The sequence below is a fragment of the Thermomyces lanuginosus genome (genome assembly GCF_041956635.1).
Source record: "Thermomyces lanuginosus strain ATCC 200065 unplaced genomic scaffold VTN49scaffold_31, whole genome shotgun sequence".
In the NCBI taxonomy this organism is placed as follows: domain Eukaryota; kingdom Fungi; phylum Ascomycota; class Eurotiomycetes; order Eurotiales; family Trichocomaceae; genus Thermomyces; species Thermomyces lanuginosus.
The window spans coordinates 752,917-778,831 of NW_027192365.1; the positions used below are offsets into that span (position 1 = coordinate 752,917).

General features: G+C 54.3%; 11 protein-coding genes across 11 annotated transcripts; 6 read left to right on the forward strand and 5 right to left on the reverse strand.

The window, feature by feature from the left end:
• Positions 1-51: 51 nt before the first annotated feature.
• Positions 52-1,475, reverse strand: VTN49DRAFT_4303 (uncharacterized protein; the record flags this gene model as incomplete). The annotated part of the gene is made up of 3 exons (XM_069412235.1): positions 52-516; positions 569-1,306; positions 1,362-1,475. 3 exons carry the CDS (start codon positions 1,473-1,475, stop codon positions 52-54), a joined length of 1,317 nt encoding a protein of 438 aa, XP_069267498.1.
• A 941-nt stretch (positions 1,476-2,416) lies between these two features.
• On the reverse strand, positions 2,417-4,567 carry VTN49DRAFT_4304 (uncharacterized protein; the record flags this gene model as incomplete). The annotated part of the gene is made up of 1 exon (XM_069412236.1): positions 2,417-4,567. The coding sequence occupies one exon, from the start codon at positions 4,565-4,567 to the stop codon at positions 2,417-2,419; it is 2,151 nt and encodes a 716-aa protein (XP_069267499.1).
• A 1,162-nt stretch (positions 4,568-5,729) lies between these two features.
• On the reverse strand, positions 5,730-6,862 carry VTN49DRAFT_4305 (uncharacterized protein; the record flags this gene model as incomplete). The annotated part of the gene is made up of 4 exons (XM_069412237.1): positions 5,730-5,828; positions 5,882-5,956; positions 6,009-6,301; positions 6,355-6,862. 4 exons carry the CDS (start codon positions 6,860-6,862, stop codon positions 5,730-5,732), a joined length of 975 nt encoding a protein of 324 aa, XP_069267500.1.
• Positions 6,863-7,560: 698 nt separating this feature from the next.
• On the forward strand, positions 7,561-9,168 carry VTN49DRAFT_4306 (uncharacterized protein; the record flags this gene model as incomplete). Its single annotated transcript, XM_069412238.1, has 3 exons — positions 7,561-7,765; positions 7,828-9,097; positions 9,144-9,168. The coding sequence occupies 3 exons, from the start codon at positions 7,561-7,563 to the stop codon at positions 9,166-9,168; spliced, it is 1,500 nt and encodes a 499-aa protein (XP_069267501.1).
• Positions 9,169-10,915: 1,747 nt separating this feature from the next.
• On the forward strand, positions 10,916-11,198 carry VTN49DRAFT_4307 (uncharacterized protein; the record flags this gene model as incomplete). The annotated part of the gene is made up of 2 exons (XM_069412239.1): positions 10,916-11,074; positions 11,130-11,198. The coding sequence occupies 2 exons, from the start codon at positions 10,916-10,918 to the stop codon at positions 11,196-11,198; spliced, it is 228 nt and encodes a 75-aa protein (XP_069267502.1).
• A 782-nt stretch (positions 11,199-11,980) lies between these two features.
• Positions 11,981-13,173, forward strand: VTN49DRAFT_4308 (uncharacterized protein; the record flags this gene model as incomplete). The annotated part of the gene is made up of 4 exons (XM_069412240.1): positions 11,981-12,087; positions 12,729-12,966; positions 13,023-13,053; positions 13,145-13,173. 4 exons carry the CDS (start codon positions 11,981-11,983, stop codon positions 13,171-13,173), a joined length of 405 nt encoding a protein of 134 aa, XP_069267503.1.
• A 244-nt stretch (positions 13,174-13,417) lies between these two features.
• On the forward strand, positions 13,418-14,865 carry VTN49DRAFT_4309 (uncharacterized protein; the record flags this gene model as incomplete). The annotated part of the gene is made up of 3 exons (XM_069412241.1): positions 13,418-13,496; positions 13,555-14,715; positions 14,789-14,865. 3 exons carry the CDS (start codon positions 13,418-13,420, stop codon positions 14,863-14,865), a joined length of 1,317 nt encoding a protein of 438 aa, XP_069267504.1.
• A 28-nt stretch (positions 14,866-14,893) lies between these two features.
• VTN49DRAFT_4310 (uncharacterized protein) lies at positions 14,894-15,262 on the reverse strand (the record flags this gene model as incomplete). The annotated part of the gene is made up of 2 exons (XM_069412243.1): positions 14,894-14,939; positions 14,991-15,262. 2 exons carry the CDS (start codon positions 15,260-15,262, stop codon positions 14,894-14,896), a joined length of 318 nt encoding a protein of 105 aa, XP_069267505.1.
• A 693-nt stretch (positions 15,263-15,955) lies between these two features.
• Positions 15,956-18,773, reverse strand: VTN49DRAFT_4311 (uncharacterized protein; the record flags this gene model as incomplete). Its single annotated transcript, XM_069412244.1, has 2 exons — positions 15,956-18,556; positions 18,609-18,773. The coding sequence occupies 2 exons, from the start codon at positions 18,771-18,773 to the stop codon at positions 15,956-15,958; spliced, it is 2,766 nt and encodes a 921-aa protein (XP_069267506.1).
• Positions 18,774-19,125: 352 nt separating this feature from the next.
• On the forward strand, positions 19,126-22,621 carry VTN49DRAFT_4312 (uncharacterized protein; the record flags this gene model as incomplete). Its single annotated transcript, XM_069412245.1, has 3 exons — positions 19,126-19,198; positions 19,254-21,898; positions 21,944-22,621. The coding sequence occupies 3 exons, from the start codon at positions 19,126-19,128 to the stop codon at positions 22,619-22,621; spliced, it is 3,396 nt and encodes a 1,131-aa protein (XP_069267507.1).
• Positions 22,622-23,090: 469 nt separating this feature from the next.
• On the forward strand, positions 23,091-25,531 carry VTN49DRAFT_4313 (uncharacterized protein; the record flags this gene model as incomplete). Its single annotated transcript, XM_069412246.1, has 5 exons — positions 23,091-23,619; positions 23,682-24,395; positions 24,462-24,604; positions 24,667-25,260; positions 25,322-25,531. The coding sequence occupies 5 exons, from the start codon at positions 23,091-23,093 to the stop codon at positions 25,529-25,531; spliced, it is 2,190 nt and encodes a 729-aa protein (XP_069267508.1).
• Positions 25,532-25,915: the final 384 nt, after the last annotated feature.

Below are 25,915 nucleotides of genomic sequence, written 5' to 3' on the forward strand. Positions count from 1 at the left end.
TAAGTAGTTTGTAGAGTAACAGTATGTCGTGACTCGTAAATGGTCACGCCGTCAATGGCCATCAGCATCCGGCTCAACCGGCTTGCCGTTCACGAGAACTTCCGGGGCTATCTCCCGCTTCTTCAACGAGGAGTTGCCATTCGCCACGGCAGTAGAGATTCCGTTAGGAGTAGACGGGGTCTCTACCTCCTCCTCATCCTCATGATCGCTGCGCTCATCCTTCTTGACGTTATCAAAGAGATAATTCTTGAGGATGCGCAGGATCAGGAACAGCCAAAAGATGTTCACCGCTTGCAGGCTCGCGAGTAGCGCAAAAGTGATGTACTGGCTGATCCAGCACTTGTACTGCTGCGTCTCCCAGTTCAGCTCAAAGGGACCCACAGTGCGGAACTCGGTCAGGACGGCCCAGAGGATCTTGAGATTGATGTAGTGGCGTAGGTAGATCCAGATGGACACAAAGAGACCAAAGTAGGGACCGATGATGGGGGAATCGAGGTAGTTGAGGGTTTTGGAGGTCTGCTGCAGTCAGCACTCTGCTTCCCTTTGTGTCAACGGGTGTTTAACGAACCGCGAGGAAAAAGTCCGAAATGTCATGCGTAATGTACACCGCCAGACCCATGTAGGTGAAATGGAACCGATAGCTCAAAAAGATCAACGCCAGCGTGATAATATGATGCGCCACCAGCTCCTTAAAGTCCTTGCGCGGCTTTTCCAGCTGCAGCATGAGCACAATTGCTTGTTGTGACCAATACGCCGCCTGGAGCAGATAGTACGCCTTAAACTCGGCCGTATGCTCTCGATGCGGGAACCCCTCGAACATGGCCGTCGTGTTAAAGTACCAGATATCCGTCCGACGCATCACCCACAGACCAAAAGGCCCAAAGACTGCAAAGTACAGCGCCGTGTACGTCTGTTCCATGAACCGCGCCACTTTGCCCTTTGTGCGGATCCCGCACGCCAGCGCCCACGGCCGCATCACCCGCTGCATGAGAAACTCCCGCGTGAAGGACAGTACCACCGTGTAGAACGCCACAAACGCGAAATCCTTCTTCCCTTTACCGTACATGACGGGTTCTCCGGGAGCATCAGGCTCCCGCGCGTACGACAGGAAGATGGCCGAGTGCATAGGGTTCGACTCGGTCGGGTTCACCGCGTACAGGCCAAGCAGAATGACAAGAATCGTCAGCGGCATCAGCCATGTGTGTTTGAGGCAGAGGTCGAGGTAGCGTCGGAGTAGCGAGCGCGACGACCGTCTCCGCTTGTGCGTAGGTTTCGCGAGTTTATCCTTTTCCGTTATTGTTGGGCGCTGCAAAGCCAGTCAGACGATGAGAATAATTTTGTCGTATTGCACTCGATCCTACCGCGGCCAATTCTGCGCTTCCAGGCTTGTTCGACGCCATGGTCGACATGGCGGGTGCGCTCGTGTCGCCCCGAATGTCTGCGCCCAGGCTCGACTTACGCCGTAAACGGGACATGACGGATCACGCCAGATCCGTGTCTGACCTCGTTCGCTCTGCCTCCGAGAATATGGACAAAGTATGAAGTAGAGTTTTGCTGTTCTAAAATGCGGAGTCGCGTGCCGTGGAAGAGAGAATGAAAAAAAGTTCACACTCCGCGCAGGACACCAAACGGTTAAACTTCAAGCTGAACCGGAAGTAAACGAAGATCTCCCGCCACGTGAATTCCAAAATCCTGCAGCCACCAATGCAATTCTGACTACTCGTACTCGTCCTGGTAGCTCTTCTTCATACACACTAATTTATAGAATTGGATATTTTCAATTTCTTTCGCCGGCGGAGTTAGGAACCGTGAGTTCCGAGGACGGGCTTAGATAATCAAGCCGACTTCAGGGGCCTCTATCCCAATAGGGAAAGGTGGTCGTCGTTCACACCTCTTCTCTCTTTTGCTCTTAGTCCTCAAACGCCATGGCCATTTACCCAGAGAGCACTTGGACAAGCGCCGCAGCAGAAGGCTCGGGTCTCGGAAGTCGGATTATTCGTGGACTTTTCATTGCTTTTCTCCGGAATCATCACATTACATTCATGACATCATGAGAACATGGTACTCAGTACGAAGAATTTCCGCTGTCGGCGATCAACAAAACGGCTTTGTAAATGCCAGTAGCGGGCCTGGGACGTGCAGAAACTGAGCTAGTGAAGCCGGTAAATCCGATTCCCAGCCAGCGGAAGAATCGGTTCCAGCCTCAGCCTTGCAATGGAATAAACTGTAGGAAATTCTGGCCAGCATCTGTAACGAGAATGGAGTCTCTCCGAAAGGACCATACAAGCGGACTCGACATGCCATATGAGTGCATACAAACCAATATGAGGACAGACTGCACTATCCGAACCCATTACAGCGTCTCCCATAAAACCAAACAGTAAAGAGGGGTATCATTAAAGAACGCCAATGTATGCTAAGCGACGAGCTCCCATTGAAGCACGTAGGACCACGCCATGTTAACCCTGCCAAAATTCGCGCGGAACTCCTCCACCGAGAGCCCTCGCCCATCGGTTCGTTGTCCCAGCTGCGTCAGGAATGCCACGCCCAATTTCTGGCCCGGCGCGCCCAAGATGCGGGGATCAGCAATATCGACGTACCACCAGTCCCCTCCACCATTGGGCGCCGTGCCACGGACGTGTGTGAACGGAATCATCTCATCCTTCCGCCCATCGACACCATGCGTATGGAGGAGGAAGAGATACGGCGCGCTCTTCTTGCCGTGCAATGTCACACTCCAATGCTCGCAGATCAAGCCAAACTGGAACCGCATTGGACCAGGCTGATTAATAGAGACCTGCTTGCCGACGGGGCGTACAGTGTGTCGGCTGATCCCTTCCTCGTGGGCAACATTGAAAATAGTGGGCGGCTCGACGCCAAACGGGCGGTCCGGGTTGTGCAGAATATACTCCTCCCACGCCCACTTGGGGCGGCCATCATCTGTGTAGAACTGGTCAATCCGCTCCGGGTAGTGCTTCAGGAGAAACTCATCGTTCGTTTGGGTGAATTGCTCTGGGTCAAACCGGTGGATGAAGGTCGGCTGACCTTTGTTCTCGACGGCGCCCGCACCCCAGCAGCAGTCGATAAGCTTCCATTGACCACCATCGATCCGAACGACGTTCCACGCGTGGTTGCTCTCAAAGGCCGGGAGACTTGCTCCGGGCGGAAGTTGAGTGTAACCGTATCCCTTGCCGTGGCCGCCGATGACGTGAGCGTCTAGGCCGGCGTGGGCCGCCAGGGTGGCGAAGAGCCCTGCATATCCCTCGCAAACGGCGAGCCCGGTCTGCATTGTTTGCGCAGGGGTCGAGGGCTTAACTTTGTTGTTGAAAAAAGCGTCCACATCGTACCGAATGTTGTGATGCAGCCAAGTAAAGATCGCTCGAGCCTTGTCCGTGAGCGATGGAAACGGCGCGGTAAGCTGTTGCGCAAGCCATCCAAGGTCATGAGTCGGCAAACTTGTCCGGGGAAACTGGGCAGCATGGTTATCAGGGCCTGAAAAGTCCCGGCACTTCAAACACATCGCGTTCGATGTCTGCGATGCCGACGGCTGGAATTTGGGCTTCGTGGCTTGGATCGCGGAGAGGTCCGGACGGGATGCCAAGGGCACCGGGGGCGGTTCCGGCTGTGCACTTTGGTTAGAGTGACCGTTGGTCACCGGCGCTTCCGGTTCTTCAGCGTGCTTGCTCAGCACCGAGAGGGACGACTGCCTGATCTTGCTGATCTCGTTCGGCGACACCACCGGCGGCAGCCTTCTCGATACCGACCTCACCACACCCGTTGTTGCATCCTGCTCACCCGGCGACTGAGCAGGCTGGTGTGATGACGGACGACGAGCTGGTAACTGAGGAGGGACCCGACGAGTCTCGGTCGATCCATTTGAGGTGTACGACGGTGTCCGGGCGGGCAATGCCGGCTTGGAGGGCCGCGCCGTCGCTGCGCCAGTTGCCGGCGGGGGCGGCTTCGGGGTCGGCCTCGGTTGCTCTGCCACGGTACTACTATTGATGCCACTCGGCCGCCGCGGTAGACTCGGCGGGGAGCGCTTACTGCTCGGTGGCAGCGGTGGCAGCTCCGTTTCTCCCCACGCCGGCGCCCGGATTACATTCTTGGTTCCAACAGAGCCTGACGTTCCCGACGTGGATGTTGTCGTCGTCATGCCCGATGCGGAAGACGCAATGGATTCTAATGACGCTTTCCGCTCCGGCTGCGGCCGCGACTGCGTAGAGGGTTGGCGAGGAGGCAGCGCAGGAGCAGGCTGTGTTGACTTCCGCCGTGGCAATGGCGGTGGTTGTTTCTGCGCGTTTGTCTGCGTATCATGGTTCTGCTGTACAGGTAGTGTTTGTGGTGAAGTACCGTCTCGGTTGAGCGTCGGGCTTGTTGCAGAATTCCCCGCAACAGTCACATCATGACTGACATTCATAGGGCCGCCAGGAACAGGCACCGTGCGCAACGCCGACGGACGCGCCGGGAGAGGCGGGGTCTTCTTGGGAGCAGACTCGTTATTAATGTGCGACTGATTCAGAGCTGCAATGCGCTCCTGTATTGACCGTGGCCGGAATTCTTCCCCCATGACGATCGACTGGTGGGAGTAACTAAGATTGATGGCGACACTAGAAGAACCGAATTGTAGTAGTAGTATTTTAATGCAGGCACAATGCTATCAAAGCACCCCTGCGCAGATGGAGGTGGCACGGGCACAATGACTTCGAGCGAACCATGGCGCAGCAGGGCGTCGACTTAGGGCGAATCTCAGTTCCCCTCGTTTGGGATTAAATAAGGGCTCCTTGACTGTTGGCTATCTCACGATAGATGTCTTGGTTTCATAGCTTGGGGGCTGGTCACAAAGCTGCATTATAGGGCGCAGCTTTTCGTCAATGGCAGAGACTAGCATTCAACCCGTTATCCCTTCCATCTTCCAGGCTTTCCAGCCCAGCTACGGAATGAAATCAACAACCAAGGATTTGACACTTCTCCACAGCAAAGCTAAAAGAGCCTCCTGTATTGATGCAGGCGGGCCTGGAGTCATTTGGCGCCTGAGGCATTTCGTTTTACAACTTCACGTGAAAGTTCTCAGCAGTTTGACGGGGATAAAAATAGTTTCCGAATTCATGCCAAGAAATTGTGACTGTATTGTCGAATCACAATTCAAGATATGAGCCTCGATCATTAGTCAGCATTCATATTACGAGAAAATTTAACTACCTAATAAAGTTAGTATGTGTGTTCCGCGTGACACTGGTTAGTCAGGAAGATCCTCAGTCCAGTTGTCAAAAAAATGATTACCGCAGGTCGAAGACCAGGGACATTTGCACCAAAAACACAGAAAAAGTCTTCAGAGTTCCACGCTTCGCCAGATTCAAGGAAATGACATAAACAAAAGAAAAGAAAAAAACAAGAGAGGAAAGAAGACAAAGGAAAAGAAAAAAAAAAAAAAAAGGAAAGGGAAAAAGAAAAAAGGAAAAGAATAGAGCCCTATGGTCAACATGCACGCTCGCCATCCAGACAAGAATCCGAAGAATGGAAAAAGAATAGTCCACAAGGAAAGAATAACACAAGAAAAGTAGCTTGGCCCAGCCCGGCGCAAAAGTTCACCGAAGTCGCGAACAGAGTGCTCGGAGAAAGAAAAGAAGAAGAAAAGTCGGAAGACGGATCGTCGCATCACGCCGTAGTCCACCATACATCATCAAGCCGTCACAGCATGGACGCATATCCCCACGGAAATTTTTTTTTTTTCATACATTCTTGTACAGCAGCAAAGGCTCTCCAATGTTTTCAATCTCCGGAATTGTGCATTTGAGGTCGAAGGCCTTGCTCAGGACAATTTTGAAGATCTGCAGGATGCGATCAGCCTAGTGCAATTCTGATTTGAACGGCGAAAAAGTACCTTTTGCACATTGATGCTGTGGCTGGTACTGCTAAAGATGAGGCTAGCCCGCATCGCCTTGGCGAAGCGTTTTGCCTGTGGACAATTTAGTGTGCTTCCCATGCCTTTGTACAGAGTACCACCATACCTGCAGAGAAATCTCCTCCTGGTCTTCTCGAGGGAAGTTGACGAACTGATCGTACTTGGTTCCCACGAGGAGAGGGATGGCTGTCTTATTGAACCCGCGGCCCTGGCGGTACCATTCCTTGATCGAGTTCAACGTGCTCTTACGAGTGAGGTCGAACATGAACAGGATCGCCACAGCATCATTGCAAACCAGTGGGAGCATGTTGACAAACTCTCGCTGGCCGCCCAGGTCCCAAATCGAGAAGGTAATTTCCGTGTTCCGAATGGAGATGGTCTTTTCCATGAAGTTTACCCCTGCCAAGCTCGTCAACACTTTGCTCCAGATTTGCAGTTTATTGGAGGCTTACCCAGAGTCTGGATGTAATCTTCATCCCAACTACCCTCCACGTACTTGACCATCAAACTCGTCTTCCCTATTTGGGCGTCCCCGACCATACCGACTTTGATGACTACACTGTTCTTTGCAGGCTGTGAGGGCTGTCTCGGGATCTGCTCCTGGTGCGGCGAGGAGTATCCGAATCGGTCCCCCCCGGTTGACAGCCCAGAACCTGGTCGGGATTCCGACTGTGACTGCGGAGGTTGAGATGACGTGGCCGGCGATGCGAATTGTGATGATCGGTCATCTTCAGGCTCGGGATCTTGAGGCGCGGAGGAGACCGATCGTGTCGCATGTCGCGCGTTTTCTTCTTGAGTGTATGGATGGTTAAACGCTGATGAATGGCTAGACCCTTGGGATGATGGCACTGTGGGGGGGTCTGGCTCGGTCGGGTTGATCTGAGTCGGGTATTGTCGAAAACCAGGGTCCTGCTCCAAGGGAGCCGGAACAGAAGCGTCCGGACGAGAGCTTACATCCATCGTCGGAGATGTCGCGGGATTGGCCGTTTTGTACTGTGGAAAATCTGCCTGTCTAAAGGCTCACCGGTCCTGGTCAGCGGACATGTAAACAATCCCGCGCGATTGCGTAGACAGTACCCCACCTGCGCTTTCACCCTGTATTAAGTCACCACGTTCGAATTGCACATCAAATGCAATTAAACCGTTCGATTAGCGGGTAGCGTAGGCCAAGGTATATGCTTCGATCGGCCGGGTGCAGTTGGGTTCCGGGCCGAAGTCTATGGGCAGGAAGCTTCACAGGCAGGCACAGGACGAACAGCCAAGACCGAACGATAGACGGGACGATAAGGACTGCAGAGAGGGAACGCGCTAGGGAAGGAAAAGGTTTGAAAGAGCGACTAAGGAGGGGAGTAGATCAAGGAGAATCATCTAAGGTATTCTGGACGGGCCGCACTGCGACGACTCGAGGCTGGCTGGCTGGCTGAGGCCGTCACAAGTGGGCATCGATCGACCCTGTCGGGCCAATATCCGCACTAGTCTAGAATAGGTTTAGCGTATTTGACACCTAACGAGGGAAAAAAAGAAAAGTTTCACCCAAGCCCTAAAATCGATATTTTTTGGCTGTTTTGCAAGGCACAATAACGCGCAGTATCCCGGCATTATTTGCGAGTTTGTACAGGTTGAAATTGCCGGGGTAGTTCGCCGCGGATATTGCGACCATGTCGAAACGCACAGCGGATGCGTCCGAGGAGCAATCGGCCGCGCTGAAGGCTGGCCAGCGGCCCGTCGTCGATGCCCCTCCGGAGGATGATGAAATGGGAGAATTCGAGGATGAGTTTGAGGACGAGTTTGAGAGTGAGGACGAGATTATTGAGGCGGGCGTGGACGGCCGACCAGACGAGGAGCGAGAAGCTGAGGAAAAAGGTGCGCCGTTTGGCTGCAGCATACCTGGAAAGTCGAATTTCCTGACAGTTCTGTGTGTGTAGATGCCATGGAAATAGACCAAGAGACCTTCATACCCGGCCGAACAAAGCTGGCGCCCGGCGAGACATTAGCCCCAGACCCGTCCACATATGATATGCTGCACAACCTTAGCACGCCGTGGCCATGTCTATCGTTTGATATCGTCCGAGATAATCTGGGCGACAACCGCAAGACCTTCCCTGCGACAGTATATGCCGTCTCCGGGACGCAAGCAGAACATTCACGGGCGCGGGAGAACGAGCTCTTGGTGCTCAAGCTCTCTGGGTTGGGCCGCATGGAGCGAGACGACGAGAGCGACTCGGAGAGTGCGTCGGATTCCGAGGAGGAGTCGGAGCCCATCCTGGAACACAAGGCGATCCCTCTGGGCTCAACAACGAACCGTATTCGCGCGCATCAGACGCCGGACCCGTCTGGGGACCCGACACGGCCTCCGCAAACAATCACGGCGACGATGCTGGAAAACTCGCAGGTGGTCATCCACGACGTGACGACACACCTGGCGAGTTTCGATATCCCCGGCACGGTCATCCCCCAGTCGGCCGCCAAGCCGATCTCAACGCTCCGAATGCACAAGTCAGAGGGCTATGCACTGGACTGGTCGCCGCTGCATCCATTGGGCAGGCTCCTAACCGGCGACAATGACGGCCTGATCTACGTCACGACACGGACCGAAGGTGGTGGGTGGGCCACCGATTCGCGGCCGTTCACGGGCCACACGTCATCCGTGGAGGAGCTGCAATGGTCGCCCAATGAGCGGAATGTGTTCGCGTCGGCAAGCAGCGACGGTAGCGTCAAGGTGTGGGATGTGCGCTCCAAGTCGCGCAAGCCGGCGGTCGACGTGAAGATCTCCAACACAGACGTGAACGTGATGAGCTGGTCGCGGCAGACGTTCCACCTGCTCGCGACGGGCGACGATGATGGACGCTGGGCCGTGTGGGACTTGCGACACTGGAAGCCCGGAGCGGCGTCTGGAGGCGCAACATCACAGATTCAACCATCCCCCGTGGCTTCGTTCGATTTCCACAAGCAGCCCATCACCAGCATCGAATGGCACCCCACGGACGACAGTGTCGTCGCGGTGGCGTCGGCCGACAGCACCGTCACACTCTGGGATCTGGCCGTCGAGCTGGACGACGAGGAGAGCAAAGCTGCCGGCCTGGGAGATATCCCGCCACAGTTGTTGTTCGTGCACTACATGGAGTCTGTCAAGGAGATTCACTGGCAGGCGCAGATGCCGGGGACGGTCATGGCTACGGGGGCCGAAGGATTTGGGTGAGTCGACTGTGTCATCTCTCACTTCGAAGCTAACATTGTGCAGGGTGTTCAAGACAATCAGCGTTTAACGATAGATACAGCGCTCAAGGTATTAGCAATGACTCTCGTTACTACCACATATGATGTTCTAAATCCACCAGGTTGATCCTGATGGATTCATGACCAAGTTAAAAGTAGCCAACAGAGTAGATGCTCCAGCGGAGCAACTGGCCATGAACTTGATCAATTGAACGATTTGTGCCTTGGTCACCATTCGACAGGATTATGTACCGTACTCTACTCCAAATTAGGAGTGTCCGTGCTCTGTCCGTGCTCCGAGCTTGATCTGCGGAGGTGAGATCGAATCGAGTTGTGGAGCGCATCTCGATCTCGCCGATCTGATCCTGATCGGATCGTTTTCAGACTAAGCTGTCCAAATTCGGCAGACACTTACCCAAAAAAAAAAAACATGCTGCCTATTTGGGTATAACTGCACAATTTAGGCATAGGGTAAAACAGCTTCCCAATCATTTTTCTCTCCATCTGCAATCTGCAAACTTCACGAGAAACAAAATGACTGCAGTAGCTGCACATGCATGTCTTTGAGCTGCAAATTGCCGTCCTGATCCCCAACTTGCAGCTGCATCTCGGTCTTGCCGATAGAACTCAAAGAGTTTATGCAGAAAACGTCGACGTCTGCAAAGCTGATCAATGGAAGACTAGGACACAAACGAATACGGAGTATTGCGTTGATAGAGAATATTGGACATGCTAAGGAGAGCGCTGGTTATTCCAAGTAGTCCAGGACGGTACAGTAGAGCTCGAGAAAAGGCCAATTAGGTTCATTTTCCTGGGTAACCTCTCTTGCCTAGTTATATTGGAAAAAGGTTCAATGGCCTGGCTGCGCTTGTCTTGGAACAGTTCTCGAAGTAGTGCTATACATTTCAGGCATCTTGCTCACATTGATTTCATCGCGAACAAGCAACCTTGGGCTGTCTTCCTGTAATGCAGAAGTTCCTGCTGCTGGAGTTCTTTTCTTTGCTCACAACGCATGCACAAAAGAAGAATTTATTCTCCTGTAGGGCCTTTAAGAAACGCGCGATTCCGTGCTCCGTGGAGTACTTGAGGAATCGGCAATTCAGCATACACCCTATACATCAGGGATGAGGAACGCAGGACACGTTTATACCAACGATGCCGCCATCTTGATGACCAGCTCCAGGAACATAGCACGCTATTACCCCGGAAAACAGGACCTTGAGAATTAACGCGGTGAAGGCTTAGAGTCAACTGACATAAGTGTTGGGATCAAACGGAAAGTGCTCAGGGGCTGAGTACCTTCCTTTGACCCAACATGCCGGTTCAATTTCGAGCGTCACTCTCGCTGCAAGAACTCCATCTTGTTCCATTCCGACGGCATCATGGATTCCAGGATTTTGATTAATTACTTATCCAGATGATCGGGACATCCAGCATCTGCAGGTTCCACTTGTCGATAGCTGAAATGGGTGTGGATTCTCAGCTGCAGGTTCCTTGGTTCTCGTGACGAGTACGAGCACTTGAATGAGTATGGAGTTCATCACTAATGACGATCTATGAGACTATGGCAGAAGCTTAAAGAGTACAGAACTTTGGACAACTGGTGGTGCTCAAGATGGGAACCTCTCCCCTGAACTTTCAACTGACGAGCCCCCCTCGTTAACCCTTAGCCTAACCTTAATACGAGGCCAAGTCCCTCTGCAGAGAATTCTCCGATGCAAGTCATTCGCACCGAAGAGACTAAAACGCGGAGTCGAGCTGGGAATTCAACGGTTGACGCTATTGCTGACTCTCAAAATGCCTGCTTTACCTTCTGGAAATTCATCTCAGATCGCATCCCGGACAATTCCCCTTGTCTGCGAGTCTGGGGATTGGTGGATGGGCAGAGGAGCTCAAGCCCTTGGTTCGGCGATCGCGCGCCGCTGGGGCCTGCCAAGAGACACGCTGATTGGATTTGTGAGCTGCAATTCTGTCATGTGCACGAGTTGTGGGCTAACGCACGGATCACAAGATGGACCGAGCAGGTCAAAGCGTCGCCCATCGGCCCCAGAAACAGCTGAGTGTCAACTCCGTCGGTTAGCCGTTTCGAGTTAACGGCGGACGGGAGATAAGCTTATCCTCGGGTTCAACAAGAACGCAATTCATTCCAGGGATGATGAATCCAGGAGCATGGAAGATGAATTGATTAATTTCTCAACGATGGTCATCCCTCATCTCATCTGGTTGACAGTCTGATCTGGCGTTCGATTCATCTGATTTTTATACAAAATCCGGGCTCGCGCACTCCTCCCCGGGGCCCGGCGCAAAGTCCGAGGCGATCCCAGAAGGGCAATTCGGCCGCGGCCAAACGAGATGGCCAGTGGTACTTAATTTCCGCAGACTATTGCAGTCTACCGGCCCTTATGGCTCTTCGGAACACTCTGGGGAAGAACATCGCCCATCAAGCTCACAGCCTCACAGCGAGGAACTTCAGATCCACCCTTTTGAGCGGATCTGGACACACGGTTGAACCCGACGGCGGTTCAGCTGTCGCTGGGTCATCAATGAGCCAGTTGGGGCCGTAAGGGTACGGCGTTCCAGTCAACACTCTCCGGTCAGAGACGACTGTCGTCATAGCCTGTTACTATTTTCCAAAAATCTAAGATCAAGGGATTCGAGAATGCATTAGTCGAACCCTGAAGGGAGCATGAATTGGACGCTGCATTCAAAGCACGATTCGCCCGAAAGACCGACGGCGCCTAACGACGGGCTTGGCGGCGCTGGGGAAAGCAAGGCCCCCACATGCTGTATTTGTCCTAAGTCCTCACTCGTCAGTCGTCACTGCGACCCTAGGTTTTGATGACTCAGCATAGCACCAAATCAATGGCGTCCTGCACAGCCGAGGATGGCAGTGGCAAGACCCTGCCAGGGTCTCCAGGCACCCGACGTCGCCAACCGGACACCTCAGGCACCCGCTTGGAGGCGAATCGGTACCACTTGCTTTGGTGACGGAAAGTAGCACCGACTCATCAGCAGCTCTGAGGGACGGAGGGAAGCTGCAATTTCGTAATATCGTTCTTCCGAGCTCCGGGGGCTCCATGCCCGTAAGATTCAGCCAAAATACAAACCGTGCACGGTTATATTACGTAATGATACAGTTTTCCGCATACAGGCTAGCGCAGCGCGGGCGCTGCCATTGGCCAACGGACGGACTCTTCCGTGCGATCATTGGCAGATACGGAATTGTGGAGTCCAACCAGGACGGCTGAATTTCAAAGACAAGACGCGAAGGCGGCGAGGCAGGTACACCGTGCCATGGGTCTTTAAAAAGTGGAACTTTTTTCTCTCTATGATTGGCTGGGCGCCCACGCTAAATGCAATGCGACTCCACCCACCAACGCTAGCGCCGTATCGTATTATCTGAGACCCAGTCGGCGAACAATTGCTACGAGCACGGTCGACCTCTCGTCGTCTCAACGGACTGCTGCTTGCTTCGCTTCTAAACACCCAGAGCAATCGGTCTCTCCTCTCCCCAGTCTGCCACGCTCTTTTGGCCGCTTCGATTCTCTGGATTTTTCCCTCGGCGTACTCGTGCACGTCGCCGCAATTGTCTCTGTCCGGTCCGGCTCAGGTGCTCGTGCACGCGAACCCCAGCCTCTCCGGTGCAAGCGTCCGCTCAAGAGACCGGATGTGGTCGTCGGCTGTCCCGAACATTTCTGCGCGGCCTATTCTTGGTTGCTAATTTCGGACTCTTGACTTCTCCGTCCACAGTCTCGCTGCTTGATAGAGTTGCTGGGTGTCTCATCACACGATCGAGAAGCGACACGCTGCGTTTTCCGTTGGGAGTGCTCTACCCAGAACGGTCGTCGGTCGGTGGCAACGGTTCTCGGTACTACTTGGGACAACAGCCTTATACTGTGAATAGGCCCTCGTCAAACTGCTCATCAGACTAAGAGGTTGGTGGCTCTCCCAGTGCTACCAACACTGGCGCCCTCCCGTCATTCTTTCCCGTTGACACGCTCCATGCTGACTGGTATTTGATTTCAGACTTCTTCGTGGCTTGGAAACACCTGTAGTGACGCTCGTCTTGTAACCACTCGCGCGAGCACAGAGTCCTGGGCTTGTGTCACCTTGACCAGCTCGCTTGGCCCCCATCTCCAACAGCTCGTTCTCTCCTCGAGTCGCCATCCATCTGGGCGTTAGCCGTATATCATTCTACGCAGCCTGGAATCGAGTCTTCGAATCGTGCCACTGTCTTCACTAAGACTGGTGCTTGATTAAGTAACAACCACGACCAGTACTGAAGTCATTACCGAGACAATGGCATCACACGAACAATTAGCTCTCTCCCATGGAGAAGACTTGTCGTCGATCCATGAATTGCCCGGCGACGTAGCAGGTAAGCAGAATCATCGGCCTTTCTTCACTTTTACCCCAGAGCTGAGACCGATATTCAGTAGAAGTGCCGCCTACGGAGGAGGCGGTACCCGTTGACAGGAAGCCCAATGGAGCTCCTGCGCCGGGCGGTCCTCAGCCCAAGACCGACAAGCCTAGACCGCATGTGTGCGCAACATGCACTCGGTCTTTTGCTCGACTGGAGCACCTGAAACGCCATGAACGATCACACACCAAGGAAAAGCCGTTCGAATGCCCCGAATGCACCCGCTGCTTCGCTCGTCGCGATCTGCTGCTCAGGCACCAGCAAAAGCTACACATGACCACCACCCCGTCGTCTCGTCCCCGGAACGCTCGGCGAGAAAGTACCGGGAACGCGGGTGCGGCGACGGCGCGAGTTCGCAAGAATTCGATCGCGGGAGGTTCTACCCCAGCCGCTGTGCGCCCAAGAGCCAACACCATTAGTCACGTCGATGCTTCTACGCTGAGCATGATGAATGCGGCTCATGCCAATGTCACGGGGGCCAGACAATCCGGCCTGGACTATCATCGTAACCTCGCATCCGTATCGGCCGGATTTGAGGCACCTTCCTACAGCTCTGCTCACCCTCCCAATGGGCTGCCCAAGTTGGACACGTCGAGCCTGTCAATGGATACGTCAGCCTCATTACGCACTGCTCCTGTATTCGGCAGCTTCGATTTTGGTATGGGCGACTATAACTCGAATACGGTCAATCCGGCGCAGCTGCATTTCTCTGCCTCCCCGCAAGGCTACAGCCAGGATGCGCCTGTTTCCCCCTTGGACCAGGGATTTCAATCCCTGTCTTCGGTGACAGATCCCGTGATTGAGGATGACCCCAACTTTGATTGGATCAACGGTTTTGACCAAGCGGTGGGACTGGGCACAACCAGCGATTCGGCCGTGGAGGAGTCGTCGCCCTCTGCGATGAGCACGGGTAGTCAGAGTGGCACAAGCGACGCGATGTTGGACAATGCCGCTCAGATTGCTTCTTCCGCCACCAACTGGCAGGCGCCTTTCTCGGCCGCGCAGTCGGGAGCGCCCTTCGCGTTGGATTTCTCCTCACCCACTTTTCATGACATGGGCGTCCCGCCCGACACAGTCTCGCCCAAAGCGTTGATGACGAACCAATTCACAGAGTCTTTGCCCAACCAGCAGGCAGCGGCGCCGATTAATCCGCCGATGTGGGACGGACACTCGCAGAGTACGTTTCATGCAACTTCTTGATGACGAAAGCGGAAAGTTTCCTAATGCCCAACCTTTTCTATCGCAAGTAGTTTCCACGTCACTTCCATCTCATCATCATCATCGCCGGACGTCCTCGGACACTCCGTTGAACAGGATGATGTATTGAAGAGCGTCTCCCAAATCAACGGGGACTGTCAGTCGCGGACCTCCGACGGATCCTTACGGCCTCGTGCCGCAGCACTGAGCCGCTAGCTCCGGGCATCTCCCATGTCGGCCTTCGAGAGTTCTTACCTCAACCACCCCTTTCCTGTCGGCCGACCCTTGATGTACCGGCCACACTCAATACCCTTTACACCCCCGGTGGCCTCCAAAATTGCCGGATCGGTGGCTGCTGAATCTTGTTCGCGGCTGCCATCGATGCTCTTTGAGTACGAGGCATCGATGTGTGAGGAATTATCGGAGTCATCCAACTCTTTCTTTGGAATGGTACGGTCGCTCTCAACAGCACCTCCAAAAAGCCGCGATGATTCCCCCGGCAGAGCACTTCCATGACTTGCGAGCATGCTTCTCAGCATAGCATCTGATCAGACTTGTGTCGACTGGCTTTCAGTCGATATTGCCAACTCGCATTGCGCGACGTGTGCCTCTCTCGCCGTGCCATGGAGTCACAGAAGCGCAGTTTCTAATACGATGCCATAATCATTGAAGACGCATGGTCCATTGAGAACGTCGTCATTCCACACGGAGATTCGGCGATTGAGGTGCTTAATTTCTGTCATTCGTTTGATGCTCGTCATGCTCGGGAGCTCCCCGATGATACCCTCCGACCAATCTGATCTGATACCCATTCATAATAGACAGATGATGCGCGAATTTCCAGTAATTGCCATGGTATGTATATGATTTGCAAAGTCATCTAACGGCTGCTTCCTGTCTTTGATCTCATCAGAGTCACCGGTTCACTTCATGTACATGGTTGGGCTGTGTATAGTTAGTGCTAATTCATGAAGAATGAACGCCGATGCTGTGATGCGTTGATTGAATGTATCTATGGAGATTGGCATGTGAAGTCCGATTTAGTTTACAGACAGGCCAGGCAATGGACAGTCCTCGATTTGCTCTTATCCATGACTAAATCATTTCTGCTCATTGAAGTTTTATATTTCAATCCTATCCTATCCTATTCCACCAACAGTCCGACTGTTTTATATGCACACACACACATACACACACATAGAGCGCAAATATTGAAACAATCAAAGATTGATCCGTATCACCGAATACTCCGGCACTGCCTGCCGCCTCAAATACGCCATTTCACGGCGACTCCGCTGCACAGTCGTCCCCGAAGCTTTATGGACTTTGGTACGACTAATAATCGTGTCCGGTGCAGCGGTGTTATTATCCGGAGTAATGTCCACATTCCCACCAACACGCCTCGTAGCGGAGGACAAGGGGAGCATCTTGCCGTCCTCGTCGCCGGGGTTCGGGAAGGTGTATGTTTCCCAGAGTTTGCCGTGGGGATCATATTCTCTTGTGATGCGGGCCGCGCTGGTTTGGGGCGATGATTCGGTGTTGTTGTCGTTGTCGTTTGGCTTCTTTTTCTGTTGTTGGGTAGACTCGAGGATTTCTCCGTAGCGGATGAACTCTGCTAGGACGGATTTCATGTAGACGGCTTCTTCGACACCGGCAAGGGCGGCGGAGACTTCGGCCTGCATGTGTGCGATGATGTCCTCGCCCTCTGGTGCGCATTCTGCGGCGGCGATCCAGCCCGATGGACCCAGAGCGTCGACGCTGGCATTCAGCATGTCGATGATGACGGGGAGGGGAAGCGCTGGGGCGGCTTTGAGTGCCGGGAGAGGCACGGGGGGTTCCTCGTGGAATCGCGCGGTGTGGCCACCGGCGGCGAGGGACATGCGGAGGTGGTGCACGAGGGATAAGGTCTGCGTGTTTGTGAGCGTGGAGCGTAGCGCGGTGGCAATGCGGGACACGGGGTGTCGGTGGAGGTGTGTCAGGGTGAGGTTGAGGCCGATGAAGGCGTCTTCCAGGGATGGTGATGTGCTCGGAGTGTTGGCGTTATTGTCGCCATTGAAGGAGGAGGATGGGGATGACCGCTCCCGGGCAACGTCGAGGTAGGTTTTGAGTGCGTGCGCGAGTTCGTCGGCTTTGAGTATTGTGCGCGGAGTGCCGCGGAGAAGTCGCGTGAGGAGCTGCAGGGTAGGGTCGCGCTCGACGACGGCGCGAACCAGCGCGCCGGGTCGGAGGACAGTCGTTGTCGGTGCTGGGCGTGTGGATGAGGATTTGCTGGCCGCTTGTCGCCGCAGGACGATCTTGATGTTGTCGAGCGTTAGGTGACCATTGTCGAGCAGCCACTCGCATGTGGTCTGCGGCCAGATTGCGATCTGGAGATTCGAAACTTGCGGCTCCAGAAAAGCGCTGTTCGGTTCCTCTTTCTCATCTGCCGTAAAAATGTGGGAGAGGACGTAGAGGATCTTTTCCGTCTCCACGAACTTGCGGCTCTTGTTGCTGTCCGACAGGTTGAAGTACGTCGTGACGGCTTTGTCGAACGCACCAGTGTCCTTTGCCTTGACCGCAGCGGTTAAGTCGTCCTTGAATCGGTTCCACCGCTCGACCGCCTCCTGGTCGGTAAGCCCGAGAGCCTGCTGCCGGTGCTGAGACGATGGCTGCCACACAGCTGAAGAGGAGCCGACGCCGCGTCCGATCGCATCGATCAGCAACCCGTCGCGCTGACGCTTGAGCGATGTGCCCTGGTGCATATATAGAACGGACAAGTCGAACGCGACGAGTGTACTGGCCATGATGGCCACGGCGATACCTAGTTTGGCAAAATAACCAACAAAATCGAGCCCGGATCTCGTAGCCAACTCCTTGGACGATAATGATCGCGCAACATCCTGCGCGGAGATGCTCCGCTGGACGGACGAATATTGCGTGTCATACAGCGCGACCGATGATTTGCCGGCCCCAATGACGGAATGCGGAGAGACTCGCAGCACCGATGAAAAGTCCTCCTCGGGGAGTAACAATCTCGAGGCCACGGTGGGCGAGTATTGAGAAATGTCAAAGCTCACAAATCCGTGTCGGCATGAGAGGCTTAGCGCGGCCGAGCCAGCCTGAAAGTTCCATTGGAAGTTCGAGATGTCTTCCAATCCGTTGACTTGCGGCAGCTCGACCGTGTTCAGGTGGCGCAGTGTCTGCGATTCGTGAAACGACAAGACATGCTCCGGCCCTGGTTGCGCATCGACGGCAAAGATATGAACCCTAATCTCCTTTCCATTTGATCCGTGTGAAACCAACAAAAGGATCGACGGGCTCGCGGCGGCGGAAACAGATGCGTCGCCGACGGCCAAGGCAACCAGATCGGGTCGTCGCTTGAGTAACGCCTTTTGCGCTTCCTCCAATTCAATCAGAAAAGCGCCCGAAACATGACGCCCAGATGGCGCCAGGCTCTTGACTTCGCTGTGCAGGATACTCCATCTCCGCGTCTTCAGGTCCGGTGAAAATCTCTGGACGCGGCCGTCTTTGCTGACGCTCAGCACGTCGAACGCCTCGTCATTATCATCGTCCTCTTCTGATGCTCGCGGAATAACCCCGACAAACACCGTGGGGCTGGCGCAGTCTTTGACGGAGATTGAGGCGGAGGAAATGGCGGGCGCGCCACCGGGTGCCGCAGACGCTTCCTCAAAAAATCCTTTTATTTGCTTCTCCGGTCTCTCAACCGCGCAATAAGTATATCTCCGGGAGGAATTGCCCTTGCGGCGCACGGAACACGGCCGGCATGCAAAAAATGTCTGCGGCGGAACAGCATACGACGTGACGAGTTTCGACGATTGAACCTGATAACAGTGTTTAGTTACCATAACGCACGGTTCTAACACACGAACTTACGTTGTAAATGTTCAATCCTTCTCCATCGACTGCCACGGCCACCTCGTGCCTCCGCCGCTTCTTCGAGTCGGCAACATTGTATACATCGCCGGCCTGAGTTTTCCCGGTCGCGGCCTGGAGCGGACGGGGCAATTGCGCCAGCACGGACGGAGGCGGAAGAGCCATGATCAGCTGGCGCAGTACCAACGAGTTCTGGCGATGATGATTCTGTCCGCTTGGTTCGTCGCTGTCGTTCTCCAGCAGCTCCATCAAAAGATAGAAAAAATATTGTCGGCAAAACGTTGTTCCGCAGAGTGGGCCCGTGACACAATCTAACCATATTTGGATTAGCGCAATCGTCGCATCCGTCGTGACGCGCCTCGCGTTCTCTTTGATCACAGAAGGATCCTCGCGATCAGAGCCTCGACGCCGCCGTTACCTTCCGGGGCTGCAGGGAACGGCATATCGCGCATTATTTTGAGATATTCAATGTTATTGGCAACACTGCTGGGTAGTCGACCGAACATGTGCCGAGTCTATGGCGACAATTGCTGCCGATAAGGTCATGGGCCAGAGTGGACAAGCGAAAATACACCCCTTCTTTGGGCAATGTTAGGGAATCCAGAGGCCTCATAACTGTATTATTGCTGACTGTGACGGTGCTAGTTCCCCAATATCATGTAGTCGACAGTGCCTCAGGTCGTGACCCTCCGGCCATAGACTCGGGCCATCGTCGGTCTGAGCCAGAGACGGCTCCATGCCAGCCTACGGCTGACGTTCGTGATGGGACTCCGAGGCGCGAAAGCTCACCACGAAGCTCCGAGTTGCTCGAGGAAGACCCCAATGCCGCACGGCGCAAACGGCTGAAGACGTCGCCGGAACCTACTCCGGTTGCAGAGCAGGCCCGCGATGATGAGCCAAAGTCGACCCTCCACGCGCCCGAGGCACGAGATTCTTCTGCACAGCAGGCAGAATCTGTCCATAATACGCCGCCTGAGAATGCCGCCGCGCAGCCTGGTTCCAGACCGCAGACTCCGACCAAGGAAACCCACCCCCCAAAGAAGGTGATAAAGCTCAATGCGAATGGGAAGCTCCTGAGTTCGCCCCCCGCCCCACGGACGGAGAATAAGCCGCAGAGGAAAGGTCGAGAGAAGCGCAAGTCTAGCCCAGAAAAGACTCCGAAGTCAAAACTTGTCATCTTCCGTTACGGAGAAGATCGTGTCTCAAAGGAGGCAGTGAAGATGCTCAACGAAATTCTCGCTGGACGGCAGAGGTACTCTCCCATTTGGCGTCGTCACTTCGCACCAAAGCCTGCCGGTGATTCGAAACCTAAGCCTACCCATCCTTTTTTCCTCAAAAAGGTCCCTCGGCAACCTGCGGAGCAGTCGCCGATTACCGAGAATGCGGATGAGAAGAAGATGAGTCAGAAATCATCGTCAGCAAAGAGTGGCGCCGAGCGTGTTTGGCAGAGCTCAAGACCCGAAGGTGAATTTACAAAATCTCTCTTCCCAAAACAACCGGACCTCGTGGACCCTCTATGGCCGCCAAAGGGCATGGTTCATATACGGGATGGGGTAGAAACCCCACGAGCTGGTGATATTCCGACCTCGGCGACAGATAACCAGAGAAAAGACAAGGTCACAGCGGTTGATGTATTGGATACGGAAAATCTTCTTCTAACGGAGTATTCGCCATGTCGCGATTCTGAACCGTCAATTCTACGACCTCCGGGACGGAATGTCATGCTATGTGAAGAATTGCAGAAGGAGGTCGGTAATCGGCTCTCGCACACCCCCGCCGAGGCGGATGATGACACCCCTAGTTTGGGAAGTCATCCATCGTTAAGGCGACTCTATCATTCTGTTAAGACTCATTTAAGTGCCTTCGACATTGGCGAATCAGAGACCAGACAATGGGTAAACAAGTACGCCCCGACGTGCGCAAATGACGTCCTTCAGGCTGGGCCTGAAGTCCGAATGCTTCGAGATTGGCTGAAACAATTAATGGTTTCATCCGTCGACACTGGCCGGGCAAGCAGCAAGGACAGGCAAACGAAGAGGAGGAAGAAGAAGCGGCGGAAAGCTGCAGACAAGTTGGACGGATTTATTGTCTCCAGCGATGAGGAAGCGTCGGAAATGGGTGAGCTTTCGGACTCAGACGCGGATGAGCTGGCTGGGGATGTCACTGTCCCTGCAAAACGAACTGTTATTCGAGTTGGGGATTCCATTGGAAGATTTAAAAATGGCGAAAAGGGCCATGTTACGAATGCAGTCTTGATTAGTGGGCCTTCGGGCTGCGGGAAGACGGCATCTGTCTACGCAGTCGCGAAGGAACTCGATTTTAAAGTCTTCGAAATAAACAGTGCCACTCGCCGGAGCGCCAGAGATATTTTGGAGCGCGTTGGCGACATGACCCAAAACCATCTTGTCCAGCGAGTCGATGACAAGGAGGGTACAAGTGATAGTGGCTCTTTGGAACCAGTTGATGACAAGCAACGATCAATGACAGCTTTTTTCAAAGCGCAGCCGAGCTCTTCGTCAAACAAGCAGAACGGAAAGACGAAGCCAACCAAGGGCCAGGAGATTGCAACGACGACCACTCGTACCCAAAAGCAGTCATTGATTTTGCTAGAGGAGGCCGATATCCTGTTTGAGGAGGACAAGCAATTTTGGGCCGGAGTCACTGCTTTGATCGAACAATCGAAGCGACCAGTCATCATCACCTGCAATGACGAATCTCTCATCCCGCTGCAGGATCTGTCGCTGCATGCCATTTTCCGCTACCGTTCGCCGCCAGTTGATCTAGCCGTCGACTATCTACTCCTGATCGCGGCCAATGAGGGCCACTTGTTGAGACGTGAAGCCGTTAAAGACTTGTACCTAGCATGTGGTCACGACTTGCGGAAATCTCTTATGGAGCTTAACTTTTGGTGTCAGATGGCCGTTGGGAGTACAAAGTCGGGGATCGACTGGATACTGGACCGGTGGACTAAGAACGAAGACTGCCGCCGGCAAAGGGTTGTGAGCGCAGACACGTACCGGCAGTATATGGGGTGGCTCGGTCGCGACATGCTTGTTGATAGTAGCCCACTGGACAAAGAGACTGAGCTGATATTGGAGAAATTGAATTGGTGGAACCTCGACATGGCCGATTCTAGAGCAGGTGGATGGGATTCATCGAGTTTGAGCGTGCATTCAGAAAAGTATAAGGACGAGAATCGGGTCCATCGTCTGCAGGATGTCGCTGCTCTTACGGATTCCTGGAGCGTCTTTGACTTGCTCTCCCGTAGCTGGTCGCTCAACCCCGAAGAGGTAAGTGGTGCAAAAGCTTCGATGATCCCGAACTAATTCTCTCAGGATATTCTTGATCCTTCGATCCCCGAATTGCCCGAGAAGCAGAGAGCCAGCTACACCGAGGGGTATGCTTTGCTACATGCCGACACAGTGGCCGACTACACAGGCTTGCCTGCCCACCTTGGCTCGACAATGGCAGTGTTGATGCGCCGCCTGGCATCTGGCCATGTGGACGACGAAGCTTCGTCTGGGCGCCAGATCCTTGACACAAAGGGACAGTCCACGAGAGTCAAGGCAACGGCTGCGCATCTTGCCACGGCGTTTGACCCGATTATCTGCGTCGACCGCCCTCTCGCCGCGTCGGGCACTCGCCCGACAACCTCATTTGAGAACGGTTTCGATGTGGTTGTGACAGACCTGGCTCCTTATATTCGGTCCATCGTGTCGTTCGATCTGCGGCTGGAGCAGTACCGCCGCGAGCTGAGCGACTTGCTCTCCGATGGCCGGGGGAAGCGCAAGGCAAGGACTACCCGGGCGAGTCGAGCAGCGCTTGAAGGGGGTAGCAAGCATGAAACCCGCCGGGATCGGTGGTTCTCGCCCACGGTCAACGCGTCCCAGGTTCTGTCAACGGGGAAGAAGGAGTGGCAGGACTTTCTGGTACAGCTCGGGCATTTTCTTGTGGGTTCAACCACACGGAGACGGCGAGAAAGCGTATCGGAGAGCTCTGAATCGAGCGCATAGCGATCTAAAGATAGGATTACTGAGAGACTTGTATAGATTTGTGATAGTTTACTAGCATGTAAGGGAGCGAAATATGGATATCCTCAGCTTGCTTTGGAATTCTCCGTAGAGACTTAATAGAGATCGATCATGTATTTGCTATTCATCATCGATGAAGACGTTCTGACCTCTGTCATCATCATAAGCTCAACAGGGTCAAGGAATCAGGCTTGACTAGCGCTGATAAGTATTGCAGCCTGCCCCTACTAGATAACGCTCTAGAGTCTGTGGCGCGTAGTGTCTCCTCGAATTCACCATCTGCTCAAAGGAGTTGAATACAAAGCAGTCCGAAGCGTTTGAAGGAACAATCGTCTCCGCAGTAGCCCCGTTCACCGACTCCGCCGCCCGCATTGGCACTATCGTCATCCCGCCCCCTCTGCCGATCTGTCAGCCACAAACAAATCCTCACCTTCATACCACCGCGCATACCATGTCTCTGTTCGGCTCATCGCCTGAAGAAGGCTCCGATCAGCGCGATTCCGGCCGTCTCTCCAAGTCCTCGCTGTTCGCGGACGACCCGGTCGGCAGCAGCACGCGGGCGCCCGGGTCGGCTCTATTCTCCGACGACAACAATCATGACGCCACCGCTGGCGGCGATTCCTCGCCGTGGTCCATGCTGACGCCGAAAAGAGCCGCGCGGCATGAGCTCGTCAAGTCTCTTCTACCGCCTACCGATGTGCCCGAGAGCTACATCGATGCGTACGACGCCATTGTGAGCTCCGCCGATCATTCGGTTGCCTCGCAGACGGTCAGCCTGTCTGTGGTCAGGGACCTACTTGCGAGTACGGGGCTTGGTGCCGATGTGCAGTCGCGGATCGTCAATCTGGTGGCTCCGGGAGGTCAGGACTCGGTGAGCGGCGGGTTAAGCCGGAATGAGTTCAATGTCTTGCTGGCGTTGATAGGTCTGGCGCAGGAGGGCGAGGATGTTACCTTGGATGCCGTTGATGAGAGGCGAAGAAGTATGTTATTTCGAAGCTACGGGTCTGTTTCTGGGTTGGTATCTAAAATCTCTGTTTGCTAGAGCTACCTCAGCCGAGAATTCCTTACTTGGATGGACTGTCCTCGCATGAAGGACAATCTCCGTCGCAACAAGCTCGGCCATCGACTCCGCCGTCTACTAGTCAGCCTTATCAGCAGACTCCGACGACAACGGCAGCTTTTCGGCCAACCTCTTTTGGGGCAGATCAGGATCCTTGGGCAAGTCCTGAGCTCCATCGCGGTCATAATCATTCCGCCAGCGTCACGGAACAGCCTACCAACGGGTTCGGCAGCGTCCGTTCAACCACGAGTGGTTGGGGCAATGCAAACACAGTGGTATCTGATGCCCTTAGGGGAGCTACAAATGGCCAATCGAGCGACGTGACGCCTGTCACTTCAGCTCCTGGTTGGGGTGCGCTAGGCAATCCAACCGCGCCGTTTGGTTCTCCCGACCGGGCGCCGATACTGGGAGGCTTCGGCGGCCAACCTGGTGGCAGGGAAAGCTTCCACGCGCCGTCGCGGTCTATCGGCGGAGGCATTGTGACGGGCTCTGGTGCCGAAGATGTCATCACAGTCACACTACTGCCCGAGAAGGAAGGCATGTTCATGTTCCAGCACCGCAATTACGAGGTTAAGTCCACGCGCCGGGGCAGCTCGGTAGTGCGCCGGTACAGCGACTTTGTATGGCTGCTGGACTGCCTGCATCGACGGTATCCATTCCGCCAACTGCCCCTTTTGCCGCCAAAGAGAGTCGCAGGTACGTTATGGACCCGCACGGCCCGTCCAGTCATGGCCTGAAAGCCATAGCTCACCGTTTTGGAAGTCAATGGCACTCACTTGGCAGCCGATTCCAATTCCTTCCTCGAAAAGCGACGGCGGGGTTTGGTCCGGTTTATCAACGCGGTGGCACGACATCCTGTGCTTAGTCAAGAGCAGCTTGTGGTCATGTTCCTGACCGTCCCGACAGTGAGTCTGGCCTGAAAGGAAAAAAAAAGGATCGCTTGAATGTTTAGGCTGACAGCGCGTAGGAGCTTTCCGTCTGGCGAAAGCAGGCGACGGTTTCTATCCAAGACGAATTCACGGGACGCGTCCTCCCACCCGACTTGGAGGATTCGCTGCCGCCGAATCTCAATGAGATCTTCGATACGGTACGTGCCGGCGTGAAACGGTCCGCCGAGATCTATATCAACCTGTGCAATCTGCTTGAGCGGCTTGCCAAGCGGAACGAGGGCTTGGCTGCAGACCACATGCGCTTCTCGCTCGCATTGAGGTCACTGAGCGAAGCCACCAAGGCTGCCTACGCCGTTGACACGAATGATGTGCCTTTGCTGAACGAGGGCATCCTTGCAACCGCTCGACACCTGGCCGCGAGCCAGACGCTGTTGGAGGACGAGGCCCGGGCGTGGCAGACCGGCGTGCTCGAGGACCTAAAGCGTCAGCGCGACTGCCTGGTCAGCATGCGCGAACTGTTTGACCGTCGGGACCGGTACGCCAAGGACAACATTCCGCAGCTGGAAAAGCGCATCGAGGCGAATGAGCGGAAACTCCAGGAGCTGCAGGCCCGTCCACCGGGGGCCGTCAAGCCTGGTGAAATTGAGAAAGTCGAGGAGGCGATTGTCAAAGTGAGTCCACCAGCAGTGCCTCTACCAGGTTATCATGTGTTTTCTGACGCTCTTTTTTTAGGACAAGGAATCTATCGTACAGCAACACGCTCGCGGCGTTTTCATCAAGCAGACCATCCGCGAGGAACTCTACCATTTCCAGCAGAGCCAGTACCACATCAGCCGCCTTCATCAGGACTGGAGCCAGGAGCGCGTCAAGTACGCCGAGCTGCAGGCGGATAATTGGCGGCAGTTGGCCTCGGAGGTTGAAAACATGCCTACTGGAGAATGATCATGGTTCTCATTCTCGGACTTCTTTCAGCCGGCATTGGTTGGGCGCATGTCTATGATGTCTGTCCATTTTGGCTCGTTGATTGTTCTTTTTTTTTTTTTTTTTTTTTTTTTTTTTTTTTTTTGGTTTTTCTGGATGACTAGGCTACCCCTTCGTTGCGCGTTGCTCTCTGTCTCTGATGATGAATTCCAGCGTTCCTTGATTGATTGGGATGTCACGACTACCCTGCATTCCTGCTGCTATGTATCTTCGTTTTGATACCTTGATCTCGAATTTTACGTGTGGCATGATTGTTTTTGCGTCAGCTTCTCCTCTGAACCTGACAGGAAAGATCCCGCCGTGTTTCCGTCGTATTCCGCTGGAGGTCGGTCGTACGTAGGCGGA